General features: G+C 47.6%; 1 protein-coding gene across 10 annotated transcripts in view; it reads left to right on the top strand.

Moving 5' to 3' along the window:
- Positions 1-16,120, top strand: part of LOC110533327 (transcription factor COE1-A) — a 306,747-nt gene that overhangs the window by 255,387 nt on the left and 35,240 nt on the right. For all 10 annotated transcript variants that reach the window (XM_036989681.1, XM_036989686.1, XM_036989687.1 and 7 more), the window contains exon 11: positions 9,014-9,102. In XM_036989681.1, the coding sequence (XP_036845576.1) occupies positions 9,014-9,102 (89 nt within the window). The remainder of the gene's footprint in view (positions 1-9,013; positions 9,103-16,120) is intronic.

Below are 16,120 nucleotides of genomic sequence, written 5' to 3' on the forward strand. Positions count from 1 at the left end.
GCAGGGCAGAATTCTGCAAAAATATCCTCAGTGTACAACGTAGAACACCAAATAATGCATGCAGAGCAGAATTAGGCCGATACCCACTAATTATCAAAATCCAGAAAAGAGCCGTTAAATTCTATAACCACCTAAAAGGAAGCGATTCCCAAACCTTCCATAACAAAGCCATCACCTACAGAGAGATGAGCCTGGAGAAGAGTCCACTAAGCAAGCTGGTCCTGGGGCTCTGTTCATAAACACAAACACACCCTACAGAGCCCCAGGACATCAGCACAATTAGACCCAACCAAATCATGAGAAAACAAAAAGATAATTACTTGACACATTGGAAAGAATTTACAAAAAAACAGAGCAAACTAGAATGCTATTTGGCCCTACACAGAGAGTACACAGCGGCAGAATACCTGACCACTGTGACTGACCCAAAATGAAGGAAAGCTTTGACTATGTACAGACTCAGTGAGCATAGCCTTGCTATTGAGAAAGGCCGCCGTAAGCAGACATGGCTCTCAAGAGAAGACAGGCTATGTGCTCACTGCCCACAAAATGAGGTGGAAACTGAGTTGCACTTCCTAACCTCCTGCCCAATGTATGACCATATTAGAGAGACATATTTCCCTCAGATTACACAGATCCACAAAGAATTCGAAAACAAATCCAATTTTGCTAAACTCCCATATCTACTGGGTGAAATTCCACAGTGTGCCATCACAGCAGCAAGATTTGTGACCTGTTGCCACGAGAAAAGGGCAACCAGTGAAGAACAAACACCATTGTAAATACAACCCATATTTATGCTTATTTATTTTATCTTGTGTCCTTTAACCATTTGTACATTGTTAAAACACTGTATATATATATATATATAATATGACATTTGTAGTGTCTTTATTGTTTTGAAACTTCTGTATGTGTGATGTTTACTGTTAATTTTTTATTGTTTTTCACTTTATATATTCACTTTATATATTATCTACCTCACTTGCTTTGGCAATGTTAACACATGTTTCCCATGCCAATAAAGACCTTGAATTGAATTGAATTGAATTGAGAGAGAGAGAGACAGAGACAGAGACAGAGAGAGAGAGAGAGAGAGAGAGAGAGAGAGAGAGAGAGAGAGAGAGAGAGAGAGAGCGAGAGAGAGAGACAGAGAGAGAGACAGATAACAAAGAGAGAGAGACAGAGAGAGAGAGAGAGAGAGACAGAGAGAGAGAGAGAGAGAGAGACAGAGAGAGAGACAGAGAGAGAGACAGAGAGAGAGAGACAGGGTGTTTGTTGTTAAAGTGGGCCCGGTGCCCCTCTGTCTTCATGTGTGTTCTCTATACCATGTGACTGTGTTCATTAGCATACTGCATTCATTAGTATACTGCATTCATTAGTATACTGCATTCATTAGTATACTGCATTCATTAGTATACTGCATTGTATATGGAAGTGTTTAGATGTTGGTCGTTAATTTCCATGATCTACCGGTCACAAATACAGTATATACTGTAGTTATTAACACTCAGTACATGTGGATGCCATTCTCAGTCCAGATGTGCACACATGCCATATTTTTATAGTCTTTTTTATCATCTATAAGAGTCACCAGACAAATTGACTGTCTATATTGTGGTGTCCACTGAAGTGTGTGAGCCCACCACAGACAGACTAATTACAGAACACAATACACTGAGCTGGAACGGATTTACTGGAACACTACGTGGAAAGCACCTAACATCACACACACACACACACACACACACACACACACACAGACACACACACACACACACACACACACACACACACACACACACACACACACACACACACACACACACACACACACACACACACACACACACAAACACACACACACACACACACACACACACACACACACACACACCTAATATCTCCACTATCTATACCGTCACCGTGTCAACCCCTCTTTCTCTCTTCCTCTTTTCCCCTCGCTCCATTCTCTCCATCTGTGTGTGAATAGGTATTTTATCTGTGAATGTGGTGAGTCACAGAGGTAGTGTGTGTTTGTATATGTAGACTCTAGCTCTCCAACAGAGAACCCGGACATCACAACACACACACATTCAGCCAGACCCCTCTCTTCCTAGACCCCTCTCTGCCCAGACCCCTCTCTGCCCAGACCTCTCTCTGCCCAGACCCCTCTCTGCCCAGAACCGTCTCTGCCCAGACCCCTCTCGGCCCAGACCCCTCTCTCCCCTGAACCCTCTCTTCCCAGACCCCTCTCTGCCCAGACCCCTCTCTCCCCAGAACCCTCTCTGCCCAGACCCCTCTCTGCCCAGACCCCTCTCTCACCAGAACCCTCTCTGCCCAGACCCCTCTCTGCCCATACCTTTCTCTGCCCAGACCTCTCTCTGCCCAGACCTCTCTCTGCCCAGACCCCTCTCTGCCCAGACCCCTCTCTGCCCAGACCCCTCTCTGCCCAGACCTCTCTCTGCCCAGACCCCTCTCTGCTCAGACCCCTCTCTACCCAGACCTCTCTCTGCCCAGACCCCTCTCTGCCCAGACCCCTCTCTGCCCAGACCTCTCTCTGCCCAGACCTCTCTCTGCCCAGACCTCTCTCTGCCCAGACCTCTCTCTGCCCAGACCCCTCTCTGCCCAGACCCCTCTCTGCCCAGACCTCTCTCTGCCCAGACCTCTCTCTGCCCAGACCCCTCTCTGCCCAGACCCCTCTCTGCCCGGACCCCTCTCTGCCCAGACCTCTCTCTGCCCAGACCTCTCTCTGCCCAGACCCCTCTCTGCCCAGACCCCTCTCTGCCCAGACCCCTCTCTTCCCAGACCCCTCTCTGCCCAGACCCCTCTCTCTGCCCAGACCCCTCTCTCTGCCCAGACCCCTCTCTCTGCCCAGACCCCTCTCTGCCCAGACCCCTCTCTCCCCAGACCCCTCTCTGCCCAGACCCCTCTCTGCCCAGACATCTCTCTCTGCCCAGACCTCTCTCTCTGCCCAGACCCCTCTCTCCCCAGACCCCTCTCTGCCCAGACATCTCTCTCTGCCCAGACCCCTCTCTCTGCCCAGACCCCTATCTCCCCAGACCCCTCTCTCCCCAGACCCCTCTCTTCCCAGACCCCTCTCTGCCCAGACATCTCTCTCTGCCCAGACCCCTCTCTCTGCCCAGACCCCTCTCTCCCCAGACCCCTCTCTCCCCAGACCCCTCTCTCCCCCAGACCCAGCAGAAGAAAGGGTCATTGTTCCCATGTCAAAATGCTGCAGGCGTCTTGACAAAGACCCGTGAGGTTATGACAACAGGAAGAGAAACCCCCAGGAACAGGGATGGCTGGTGTTCTGTGGCATTTGGCTGTGCAGATTCCTGCTGGAATATCTCACCTTTCAGCCCCTGTGGTGAAAACACTCTTTGCCACAGACATGATCTGATCCTTTTCAGAACAAGAAAGCATTTGTGTCCGTGTTAATGTGCAAACTGTTCTGCTTCAGAAGTGTGATTATTCTAGCAACAGGAATAGTCTAACCTTGTCATTCACCTCTATGGTGTACCTAAACTACACCTGTCCATGGCAAGATGTTTTTGAACATTTCTTCAACACTTTCCATCTCTTTCTCTTTGGTGAACACATCCTTGGGCCTCTCAGAAGAGGAACCAAACCCCTTTCTCTGTCTGTGCTGTTGTTGAGTCTCTCCGAGCTCTTAAAGGCTACATTTGGGTGAAAGATAGGAACTCTTCAGTGAACAATGATCTGGGGCTGGGCGGCCATCTTCTCTCCCCCTGCCTCCTCTCCACCATTCTGGCTCTTCTGTCACTAGTTGCCTGCCTGGCTGGCTGTCACCAGGCATGTAAATAGGCTTGTCACGTCCCCTCTCTGACTGACATGCTTTTACAGGTCTCTCTCTCTTCTGACAGGATAATGGGTTTTAACCTGTAATTTCAATGCTAAACGTAAAAAGTAAATGTCCTTTAAAATCTCCAGATTACCATACCATACGTGCTTTTTACACTCACTTTCATAAATAAGGGCAGTCTAGCTTCATGGGAATGTGAAATTACTTCCATTAGCCACGATCGAATATTTAAATCTCTTCCACTGTGCTTCACATTGACTTGCATTAGCTACAATCATATATGTAAATCCCCTCCACTCTTCTTTACATTGACTTGCATTAGCTACAATCATATATGTAAATCCCCTCCACTCTTCTTCACATTGACTTGCATTAGCTACAATCATTTATGTAAATCCCCTCCACTCTTCTTCACATTGACTTGCAGTAGCTACAATCATATATGTAAATCCCCTCCACTCTTCTTTACATTGACTTGCATTAGCTACAATCATATATGTAAATCCCCTCCACTCTTCTTTACATTGACTTGCATTAGCTACAATCATTTATGTAAATCCCCTCCACTCTTCTTCACATTGACTTGCAGTAGCTACAATCATATATGTAAATCCCCTCCACTCTTCTTCACATTGACTTGCATTAGCTACAATCATATATGTAAATCCCCTCCACTCTTCTTTACATTGACTTGCATTAGCTACAATCATTTATGTAAATCCCCTCCACTCTTCTTCACATTGACTTGCAGTAGCTACAATCATATATGTAAATCCCCTCCACTCTTCTTTACATTGACTTGCATTAGCTACAATCATTTATGTAAATCCCCTCCACTCTTCTTCACATTGACTTGCATTAGCTACAATCATTTATGTAAATCCCCTCCACTCTTCTTCACATTGACTTGCATTAGCTACAATCATATATGTAAATCCCCTCCACTCTTCTTCACATTGACTTGCATTAGCTACAATCATTTATGTAAATCCCCTCCACTCTTCTTTACATTGACTTGCAGTAGCTACAATCATATATGTAAATCCCCTCCACTCTTCTTTACATTGACTTGCATTAGCTACAATCATTTATGTAAATCCCCTCCACTCTTCTTTACATTGACTTGCAGTAGCTACAATCATATATGTAAATCCCCTCCACTCTTCTTTACATTGACTTGCAGTAGCTACAATCATATATGTAAATCCCCTCCACTCTTCTTCACATTGACTTGCATTAGCTACAATCATTTACAGTGGGGCAAAAAAAGTATTTAGTCAGCCACCAATTGTGCAAGTTCTCCCACTTAAAAAGATGAGAGGCCTGTAATTTCCATCATAGGTACACTTCAGCTATGACAGACAAAATCACATTGTAGGATTTTTTATGTATTTATTTATTGGTTTATTTGCAAATTATGGTGGAAAATAAGTACACTGCTCAAAAAAATAAAGGGAACACTAAAATAACACATCCTAGATCTGAATGAATGAAATATTCTTATTAAATACTTTTTTCTTTACATAGTTGAATGTGCTGACAACAAAATCACACAAAAAGTATCAATGGAAATCAAATGTATCAACCCATGGAGGTCTGGATTTGGAGTCACACAAATTAAAGTGGAAAACCACACTACTGCTGGACAGTCTGTGGTGGATGGAGCGAGACATGATGTCCCAGATGTGCTCAATTGGATTCAGGTCTGGGGAACGGGCGGACCAGTCCATAGCATCAATGCCTTCCTCTTGCAGGAACTGCTGACACACTCCAACCACATGAGGTCTAGCATTGTCTTGCATTAGGAGGAACCCAGGGCCAACTGTACCAGCAATGGTCTCACAAGGGGTCTGAGGATCTCATCTTGGTACCTGATGGCAGTCAGGCTACCTCTGCCGAGCACATGGAGGGCTGTGCGGCCCCCCAAAGAAATGCCACCCCACCCCATGACTGACCCACCGCCAAACCGGTCATGCTGTAGGATGTTGCAGGCAGCAGAACGTTCTCCACGGCGTCTCCAGACTCTGTCACGTCTGTCACATGTGCTCAGTGTGAACCTGCTTTCATCTGTGAAGAGCACAGGGCGCCAGTGGCGAATTTGCCAATCTTGGTGTTCTCTGGCAAATGCCAAACGTCCTGTACGGTGTTGGGCTGTAAGCACAACCCCCACCTGTGGACGTCGGGCCCTCATACCACCCTCATGGAGTCTGTTTCTGACCGTTTGAGCAGACACATGCACATTTGTGGCCTGCTGGAGGTCATTGTGCAGGGTCATTGTGCATGCTGTTACTGTTTAGTTTATACAGACTTATTTTTTAACATCTCTAGGTTTGAACAGAACTTAATTGGTAGAAAACCATAAAACATTATTTGTTTGGCAGTGCTCCTCCTGCTCCTCCTTGCACAAAGGCGGAGGTAGCGGTCCTGCATCTGGGTTGTTGCCCTCCTACGGCCTTCTCCACATCTCCTGATGTACTGGCCTGTCTCCTGGTAGCGCCTCCATGCTCTGGACACTACGCTGACAGACATTTATTGTCAATCAGTGTTGCTTCCTAAGTGGACAGTTTGATTTCACAGAAGTGTGATTGACTTGGAGTTACATTGTGTTGTTTAAGTGTTCCCTTTATTTTTTTGAGCAGTGTATTTGGTCAATAACAAAAGTTTATCTCAATACTTTGTTATATACCCTTTGTTGGCAATGACAGAGGTCAAACGTTTTCTGTAAGTCTTCAGAAGGTTTTCACACACTGTTGCTGGTATTTTGGCCCATTCCTCCATGCAGATCTCCTCTAGAGCAGTGATGTTTTGGGGCTGTTGCTAGGCAACATGGACTTTCAACTCCCTCCAAAGATTTTCTATGGGGTTGAGATCTGGAGACTGGCTAGGCCACTCCAGGACCTTGAAATGCTTCTTACGAAGCCACTCCTTCATTGCCCTGGTGGTGTGTTTGGGATCATTGTCATGCTGAAAGACCCAGCCACGTTTCATCTTCAATGATGGAAGGAGGTTTTCACTCAAAATTTCACGATACATGGCCCCGTTCATTCTTTCCTTTACACGAATCAGTCGTCCTGGTCCCTTTGCAGAAAAACAGCCCCAAAGCATGATGTTTCCTCCCCCATGCTTCACAGTAGGTATGGTGTTCTTTGGATGCAACTCAGCATTCTTTGTCCTCCAAACACGACGAGTTGAGTTTTTACCAAAAAGTTATATTTTGGTTTCATCTGACCATATGACATTCTCCCAATCTTCTTCTGGATCATCCAAATGCTCTCTAGCAAACTTCAGACGGGCCTGGACATGTACTGGCTTAAGCAGGGGGACACATCTGGTACTGCAGGATTTGAGTCCCTGGCGGCGTAGTGTGTTACTGATGGTAGGCTTTGTTACTTTGTTCCCAGCTCTCTGCAGGTCATTCACTAGATCCCCCCGTGTGGTTCTGGGATTTTTGCTCACCGTTCTTGTAATCATTTTGACACCACGGGGTGAGATCTTGCGTGGAGCCCCAGATCGAGGGAGATTATCAGTGGTCTTGTGTGTTTCCTAATAATTGCTCCCACAGTTGATTTCTTCAAACCAAGCTGCTTACCTATTGCAGAATCAGTCTTCCCAGCCTGGTGCAGGTCTACAATTTTGTTTCTGGTGTCCTTTGACAGCTCTTTGGTCTTGGCCATAGTGGAGTTTGGAGTTTGACTGTTTGAGGTTGTGGACAGGTGTATTTTATACTGATAACAAGTTCAAACAGGTGCCATTAATACAGGTAACGAGTGGAGGACAGAGGAGCCTCTTAAAGAAGAAGTTACAGGTTTGTGAGAGCCAGAAATCTTGCTTGTTTGTAGGTGACCAAATATTTATGCCCACTTCATGACTGTCTTGGTGTGCTTGGACCATGTTAGTTTGTTGGTGATGTGGACACCAAGGAACTCAAAGCTCTCAACCTGCTCCACTACAGCCCCGTCGATGAGAATGGGGGCGTGCTCGGTCCTCTTATTCCTGTAGTCCACAATCATCTCCTTTGTCTTGATCACGTTGAGGGAGAGGTTGTTGTCCTGGCACCACACGGCCAGGTCTCTGACCTCCCCCCTATAGGCTGTCTCGTCATTGTCGGTGATCAGGCCTACCACTGTTGTGTCATCGTCAAACTTAATGATGGTGTTGGAGTCATGCCTGGCATTGCAGTCATGAGTGAACAGGGAGTGCAGGAGGGGACTGATGGGCCCCTGTGTTGAGGATCAGCGTGGCGGATGTGTTGTTACCTACCCTTACCACCTGGGGGCGGCATGTCAGGAAGTCCAGGATCCAGTTGCAGAGGGAGGTGTTTATTCCCAGGGTCCTTAGCTTATTGATGAGCTTTGAGGGCACTATAGTGTTGAATGCTGAGCTGTAGTTAATGAATAGCATTCTCACATAGGTGTTCCTTTTGTCCTGGTCGGAAAGGGCAGTGTGGAGTGCATCATCTGTGGATCTGTTGGGACGGTATGCAAATTGGAGTGGGTCTAGGGTTTCTGGGATAATGGTGTTGATGTGAGCCATGGATCAGCTTTTCAAAGTACTTTATGGCTACAGACGTGAGTGCTACGGGTCGGTAGTCAGTTAGGCAGGTTACCTTAGTGTTCTTGGGGTCAGGGACTATGGTGTTCTGCTTAAAACATGTTTGGTATTACAGACTCGGACAGGAACATGTTGAAAATGTCAGTGAAAGACTGTTTTGGTAAAATGCTAAGGGCCTGAAGAAATGTAACCACTCTCAGATTAATAGACGCAATGACTGACCCTCCATGATATCAAAATGATTTTTATTAACCTCTAGCGATGAGCAATCCCGTATCCGGGAGTGTAATCATAGCCTCAAGCTCATTACCATAACGCAACGTTAACTATTCATGAAAATCGCAAATGAAATGAAACAAATATATAATACATTTTTTTGTGACAAAATATCTTGTTTAAAACGGGAACGTTTTTTTATGTATTCAGGACAGTCACTTTCCTACTCTTGATAGATATTGTACTTCCTGTGGAACACAACTTCAGAAATTAGCTGGAAAATTAATAAAACAAGATGAATACTGTACGAAGAGTGAACTCAATTCCAGATTATATTCTGAACGTACGAAAACATTCATTGTTATGAGATAATTTTACAGTACTCTAACCATTCAGTATTGTGCGTGTGTGTGTCCTCAGCTCTGAATGAACCCACCATCGACTACGGTTTCCAACGACTGCAGAAGGTCATCCCCCGGCACCCTGGGGATCCAGAACGCCTTCCAAAGGTACCAGTCACATTTCCTGTTCTTCAAATGACCAATCAGTCCACAGCCTTGTACACTAACTGTCCAATCAGAGTCTATCAGTCACACTTCCTGTTCTTCAACTGACCATTTAGTCCACAGCCTGTACCCTAACTGTCCAATCAGAGTCTATCAGTCACACTTCCTGTTCTTCAACAGAGCAGTTAGTCCACAGCCTGTACCCTAACTGTCCAATCAGAGTCTACACGTCTAAACCATTACGACCAACGGATCATTTCTCTTTAGATGTGTCAGTTTATCCTCTCCAAATCAAAATCCAATCAAAGGTTATTTGTTACGTACACAGTTTAAAGCAGCTCCTTCAACAGGGGAGGGTCACTCCTACATATTCAGCTGAACCTTATCGTACTGTAGCCGTGTTGGGTCACTCCTACATATTCAGCTGAACCTTATCGTACTGTAGCCGTGTCGGGTCACTCCTACATATTCAGCTGAACCTTATCGTACTGTAGCCGTGTTGGGTCACTCCTACATATTCAGCTGAACCTTATCGTACTGTAGCCGTGTCGGGTCACTCCTACATATTCAGCTGAACCTTATCGTACTGTAGCCGTGTTGGGTCACTCCTACATATTCAGCTGAACCTTATCGTACTGTAGCCGTGTCGGGTCACTCATACATATTCAGCTGAACCTTATCGTACTGTAGCCGTGTCGGGTCACTCCTACATATTCAGCTGAACCTTATCGTACTGTAGCCGTGTTGGGTCACTCATACATATTCAGCTGAACCTTATCGTACTGTAGCCGTGTTGGGTCACTCCTACATATTCAGCTGAACCTTATCGTACTGTAGCCGTGTTGGGTCACTCCTACATATTCAGCTGAACCAGCTGAACCTTATCGTACTGTAGCCGTGTCGGGTCACTCCTACATATTCAGCTGAACCTTATCGTACTGTAGCCGTGTCGGGTCACTCCTACATATTCAGCTGAACCTTATCGTACTGTAGCCGTGTCGGGTCACTCCTACATATTCAGCTGAACCTTATCGTACTGTAGCCGTGTCGGGTCACTCCTACATATTTAGCTGAACCTTATCGTACTGTAGCCGTGTTGGGTCACTCATACATATTCAGCTGAACCTTATCGTACTGTAGCCGTGTCGGGTCACTCCTACATATTCAGCTGAACCTTATCGTACTGTAGCCGTGTCGGGTCACTCATACATATTCAGCTGAACCTTATCGTACTGTAGCCGTGTCGGGTCACTCCTACATATTCAGCTAAACCAGCTGAACCTTATCGTACTGTAGCCGTGTCGGGTCACTCCTACATATTCAGCTGAACCTTATCGTACTGTAGCCGTGTCGGGTCACTCCTACATATTCAGCTGAACCTTATCGTACTGTAGCCGTGTCGGGTCACTCATACATATTCAGCTGAACCAGCTGAACCTTATCGTACTGTAGCCGTGTCGGGTCACTCCTACATATTCAGCTGAACCTTATCGTACTGTAGCCGTGTTGGGTCACTCCTACATATTCAGCTGAACCTTATCGTACTGTAGCCGTGTCGGGTCACTCCTACATATTCAGCTGAACCTTATCGTACTGTAGCCGTGTCGGGTCACTCCTACATATTCAGCTGAACCTTATCGTACTGTAGCCGTGTTGGGTCACTCCTACATATTCAGCTGAACCTTATCGTACTGTAGCCGTGTCGGGTCACTCCTACATATTCAGCTGAACCTTATCGTACTGTAGCCGTGTTGGGTCACTCCTACATATTCAGCTGAACCTTATCGTACTGTAGCCGTGTCGGGTCACTCCTACATATTCAGCTGAACCAGCTGAACCTTATCGTACTGTAGCCGTGTCGGGTCACTCCTACATATTCAGCTGAACCTTATCGTACTGTAGCCGTGTCGGGTCACTCCTACATATTCAGCTGAACCTTATCGTACTGTAGCCGTGTTGGGTCACTCCTACATATTCAGCTGAACCTTATCGTACTGTAGCCGTGTCGGGTCACTCCTACATATTCAGCTGAACCTTATCGTACTGTAGCCGTGTCGGGTCACTCCTACATATTCAGCTGAACCTTATCGTACTGTAGCCGTGTTGGGTCACTCCTACATATTCAGCTGAACCTTATCGTACTGTAGCCGTGTCGGGTCACTCCTACATATTCAGCTGAACCTTATCGTACTGTAGCCGTGTTGGGTCACTCCTACATATTCAGCTGAACCTTATCGTACTGTAGCCGTGTCGGGTCACTCCTACATATTCAGCTGAACCAGCTGAACCTTATTGTACTGTAGCCGTGTTGGGTCACTCCTACATATTCAGCTAAACCAGCTGAACCTTATCGTACTGTAGCCGTGTTGGGTCACTCCTACATATTCAGCTGAACCTTATTGTACTGTAGCCGTGTTGGGTCACTCCTACATATTCAGCTAAACCAGCTGAACCTTATCGTACTGTAGCCGTGTTGGGTCACTCCTACATATTCAGCTGAACCAGCTGAACCTTATCGTACTGAAGCCGTGTTGGGTCACTCCTACATATTCAGCTGAACCTTATCGTACTGTAGCCGTGTCGGGTCACTCCTACATATTCAGCTGAACCTTATCGTACTGTAGCCGTGTCGGGTCACTCCTACATATTCAGCTGAACCTTATCGTACTGTAGCCGTGTCGGGTCACTCCTACATATTCAGCTGAACCTTATCGTACTGTAGCCGTGTTGGGTCACTCATACATATTCAGCTGAACCTTATCGTACTGTAGCCGTGTCGGGTCACTCCTACATATTCAGCTGAACCTTATCGTACTGTAGCCGTGTCGGGTCACTCATACATATTCAGCTGAACCTTATCGTACTGTAGCCGTGTCGGGTCACTCCTACATATTCAGCTAAACCAGCTGAACCTTATCGTACTGTAGCCGTGTCGGGTCACTCCTACATATTCAGCTGAACCTTATCGTACTGTAGCCGTGTCGGGTCACTCCTACATATTCAGCTGAACCTTATCGTACTGTAGCCGTGTCGGGTCACTCATACATATTCAGCTGAACCAGCTGAACCTTATCGTACTGTAGCCGTGTCGGGTCACTCCTACATATTCAGCTGAACCTTATCGTACTGTAGCCGTGTTGGGTCACTCCTACATATTCAGCTGAACCTTATCGTACTGTAGCCGTGTTGGGCCACTCCTACATATTCAGCTGAACCTTATCGTACTGTAGCCGTGTTGGGTCACTCCTACATATTCAGCTGAACCTTATCGTACTGTAGCCGTGTTGGGTCACTCCTACATATTCAGCTGAACCTTATCGTACTGTAGCCGTGTCGGGTCACTCCTACATATTCAGCTGAACCTTATCGTACTGTAGCCGTGTCGGGTCACTCCTACATATTCAGCTGAACCTTATCGTACTGTAGCCGTGTTGGGTCACTCCTACATATTCAGCTGAACCTTATCGTACTGTAGCCGTGTCGGGTCACTCCTACATATTCAGCTGAACCTTATCGTACTGTAGCCGTGTTGGGTCACTCCTACATATTCAGCTGAACCTTATCGTACTGTAGCCGTGTCGGGTCACTCCTACATATTCAGCTGAACCAGCTGAACCTTATCGTACTGTAGCCGTGTTGGGTCACTCCTACATATTCAGCTAAACCAGCTGAACCTTATCGTACTGTAGCCGTGTTGGGTCACTCCTACATATTCAGCTGAACCTTATTGTACTGTAGCCGTGTTGGGTCACTCCTACATATTCAGCTAAACCAGCTGAACCTTATCGTACTGTAGCCGTGTTGGGTCACTCCTACATATTCAGCTGAACCAGCTGAACCTTATCGTACTGAAGCCGTGTTGGGTCACTCCTACATATTCAGCTGAACCTTATCGTACTGTAGCCGTGTTGGGTCACTCCTACATATTCAGCTGAACCAGCTGAACCTTATCGTACTGTAGCCGTGTTGGGTCACTCCTACATATTCAGCTGAACCTTATCGTACTGTAGCCGTGTTGGGTCACTCCTACATATTCAGCTGAACCTTATCGTACTGTAGCCGTGTTGGGTCACTTCTACATATTCAGCTGAACCAGCTGAACCTTATCGTACTGAAGCCGTGTTGGGTCACTCCTACATATTCAGCTGAACCTTATCGTACTGTAGCCGTGTTGGGTCACTCCTACATATTCAGCTGAACCAGCTGAACCTTATCGTACTGAAGCCGTGTTGGGTCACTCCTACATATTCAGCTGAACCTTATCGTACTGTAGCCGTGTCGGGTCACTCCTACATATTCAGCTGAACCAGCTGAACCTTATCGTACTGTAGCCGTGTTGGGTCACTCAGCTGTTCCTGCCTGTTCCCATCCTACCCTCCCTGACCCAGCACCCCTCCTGTTTCCATCCTACCCTCCCTGACCCAGCTGCTCCTGGCTGTTCCCATCCTACCCTCCCTGACCCAGCTGTTCCTGCCTGTTCCCATCCTACCCTCCCTGACCCAGCTGTTCCTGCCTGTTCCCATCCTACACTCCCTGACCCAGCTGTTCCTGCCTGTTCCCATCCTACCCTCCCTGACCCAGATGCTCCTGGCTGTTCCCATCCTACCCTCCCTGACCCAGCTGTTCCTGGCTGTTCCCATCCTACCCTCCCTGACCCAGCTGCTCCTGGCTGTTCCCAACCTACCCTCCCTGACCCAGCTGCTCCTGGCTGTTCCCATCCTACCCTCCCTGACCCAGCTACTCCTGGCTGTTCCCATCCTACCCTCCCTGACCCAGCTGCTCCTGGCTGTTCCCGTCCTACCCTCCCTGGCCCAGCTGTTCCTGGCTGTTCCCATCCTACCCTCCCTGACCCAGCTGTTCCTGTCTGTTCCCATCCTACCCTCCCTGACCCAGCTGCTCCTGGCTGTTCCCATCCTACCCTCCCTGACCCAGCTACTCCTGGCTGTTCCCATCCTACACTCCCTGACCCAGCTGCTCCTGGCTGTTCCCATCCTACCCTCCCTGACCCAGCTGCTCCTGGCTGTTCCCGTCCTACCCTCCCTGACCCAGCTGCTCCTAGCTGTTCCCATCCTACCCTCCCTGACCCAGTTACTCCTGGCTGTTCCCCTCCTACCCTCCCTGACCCAGCTGCTCCTGGCTGTTCCCGTCCTACCCTCCCTGACCCAGCTGCTCCTGACTCTGCTCTGCCTGGTCCTTAGGAGAGAAACACAGGCACTGACCGTCAGCACACACAAACACACATATACTGTATGGACCTAGAGTAGGCTATCTTCTATCTCACCTGGACTCTGGTGAGGGGAACGACTGAAACCAACCTGGACTCTGGTGTGGGGAACGACTGAAACCAACCTGGACTCTGGTGATGAAAACGACTGAAACTAACCTGGACTCTGGTGAGGGGAACGACTGAAACCAACCTGGACTCTGGTGAGGGAATCGACTGAAACTAACCTGGACTCTGGTGATGGAAATGACTGAAACTAACCTGGACTCTGGTGATGGAAATGACTGAAACTAACCTGGACTCTGGTGAGGGAATCGAGTATCTCCAGTCATGACAGAGGTGAAAGTAAGGAGACGTTACTGTAGGACATGTGACCTATCAGAGAAGACTGAGGGAGGGGAAGTGGAGGATACTGTACTGTAGGACATGTGACCTATCAGAGAAGACTGAGGGAGGGGAAGTGGAGGATACTGTACTGTAGGACGTGTGACCTATCAGAGAAGACTGAGGGAGGGGAAGTGGAGGATACGGTACTGTAGGACGTGTGACCTATCAGAGAAGACTGAGGGAGGGGAAGTGGAGGATACTGTACTGTAGGACGTGTGACCTATCAGAGAAGACTGAGGGAGGGGAAGTGGATGCCTTTAGTTGGGTGTACACATGTCTCACTTCATTAGTTCACATTAGTATTTACAGCAGCATCAGCCGTGTAATATGCAACCAGGCAGCTATCGTAGCCATAACATTACCCCCTCCACTCACTCACTCACTCACTCACTCACTCACCCACTCACCCACTCACCCACTCACCCACTCACTCACTCACTTGGACGCAGACCAGTGCACCATCATGTCCACTTAGGTTGGTTTGATTTGTAAAATAATCTGACACATGGATTTTGAGGTAGTCATTTTCACTGCGTTAGTTTACCTCTTACATCAGCATGGAGTGACAAGTCACATGTTGAATACATTCTCCAACATCTCATAACGTTCATAGTAGTGAGAGGTGGCTTCTAGCAGGAAGTGATGATCTGATGATGTCATCAGGCAGCAGCCCCCCCCCCCCCCCCCCCCCCCCCACACACACTGATGAGGTTATCTGTGTTGGTACTGACCAGCCCACCACTCCCTCTACCACCCCTACCACCCAGCCTGGCTGCAGCTGTTCTGGGGAGGACAGACCTGATAAACCTCTGTAGGTAGTGATGGTGACACTGCCAGTTGGGTCTGTCTGCTCTCTAGCTCTGCTCTACAGTACATGGCAGGCATAGCTGGTGCCTCAAAGGGTACTTTACAATGGTCAGCACTCTCTTGGTCCAGGCCAGTAGCAAGCGTTTACAGTACTGTCAGATCTGAGTTCAGTAGCCATATCTAGATGAGACTGGATTGTCAAAGACTCAGTTTGTAAGCTGAGGAGGACCTCATTTGGATAAGGTCATGTGGCTATTGTCTGTGATTCAGATTGATAGTGTGCTACTCAGTAAGCAATATCCAATTCATTACTTTAAAGCCTTTGAGAATGTAGGCCATTAGCGTTGAGCTGAGAGGGTTATAGTCAGGTCATGAGGTCCTCTGTCACCCACATGCCCCCCTCCACCCCCTCCTTCCCTCCCTCCCTCAACATACTCCAAACAGTTGAGAAAAACAACCCTGTCCCCTGAGAGAGAGAGAGAGAGAGAGAGAGAGAGAGAGAGAGAGAGAGAGAGAGAGAGAGAGAGAGAGAGAGAGAAGGAAAGAGAGAGAGAGAGAGAGACCTGGACTCTGGTGAGGAAGGAAGGAACGAGAGAGAGAGCG

Source organism: Oncorhynchus mykiss, chromosome 10 (assembly GCF_013265735.2).
Source record: "Oncorhynchus mykiss isolate Arlee chromosome 10, USDA_OmykA_1.1, whole genome shotgun sequence".
In the NCBI taxonomy this organism is placed as follows: Eukaryota; Metazoa; Chordata; class Actinopteri; order Salmoniformes; family Salmonidae; genus Oncorhynchus; species Oncorhynchus mykiss.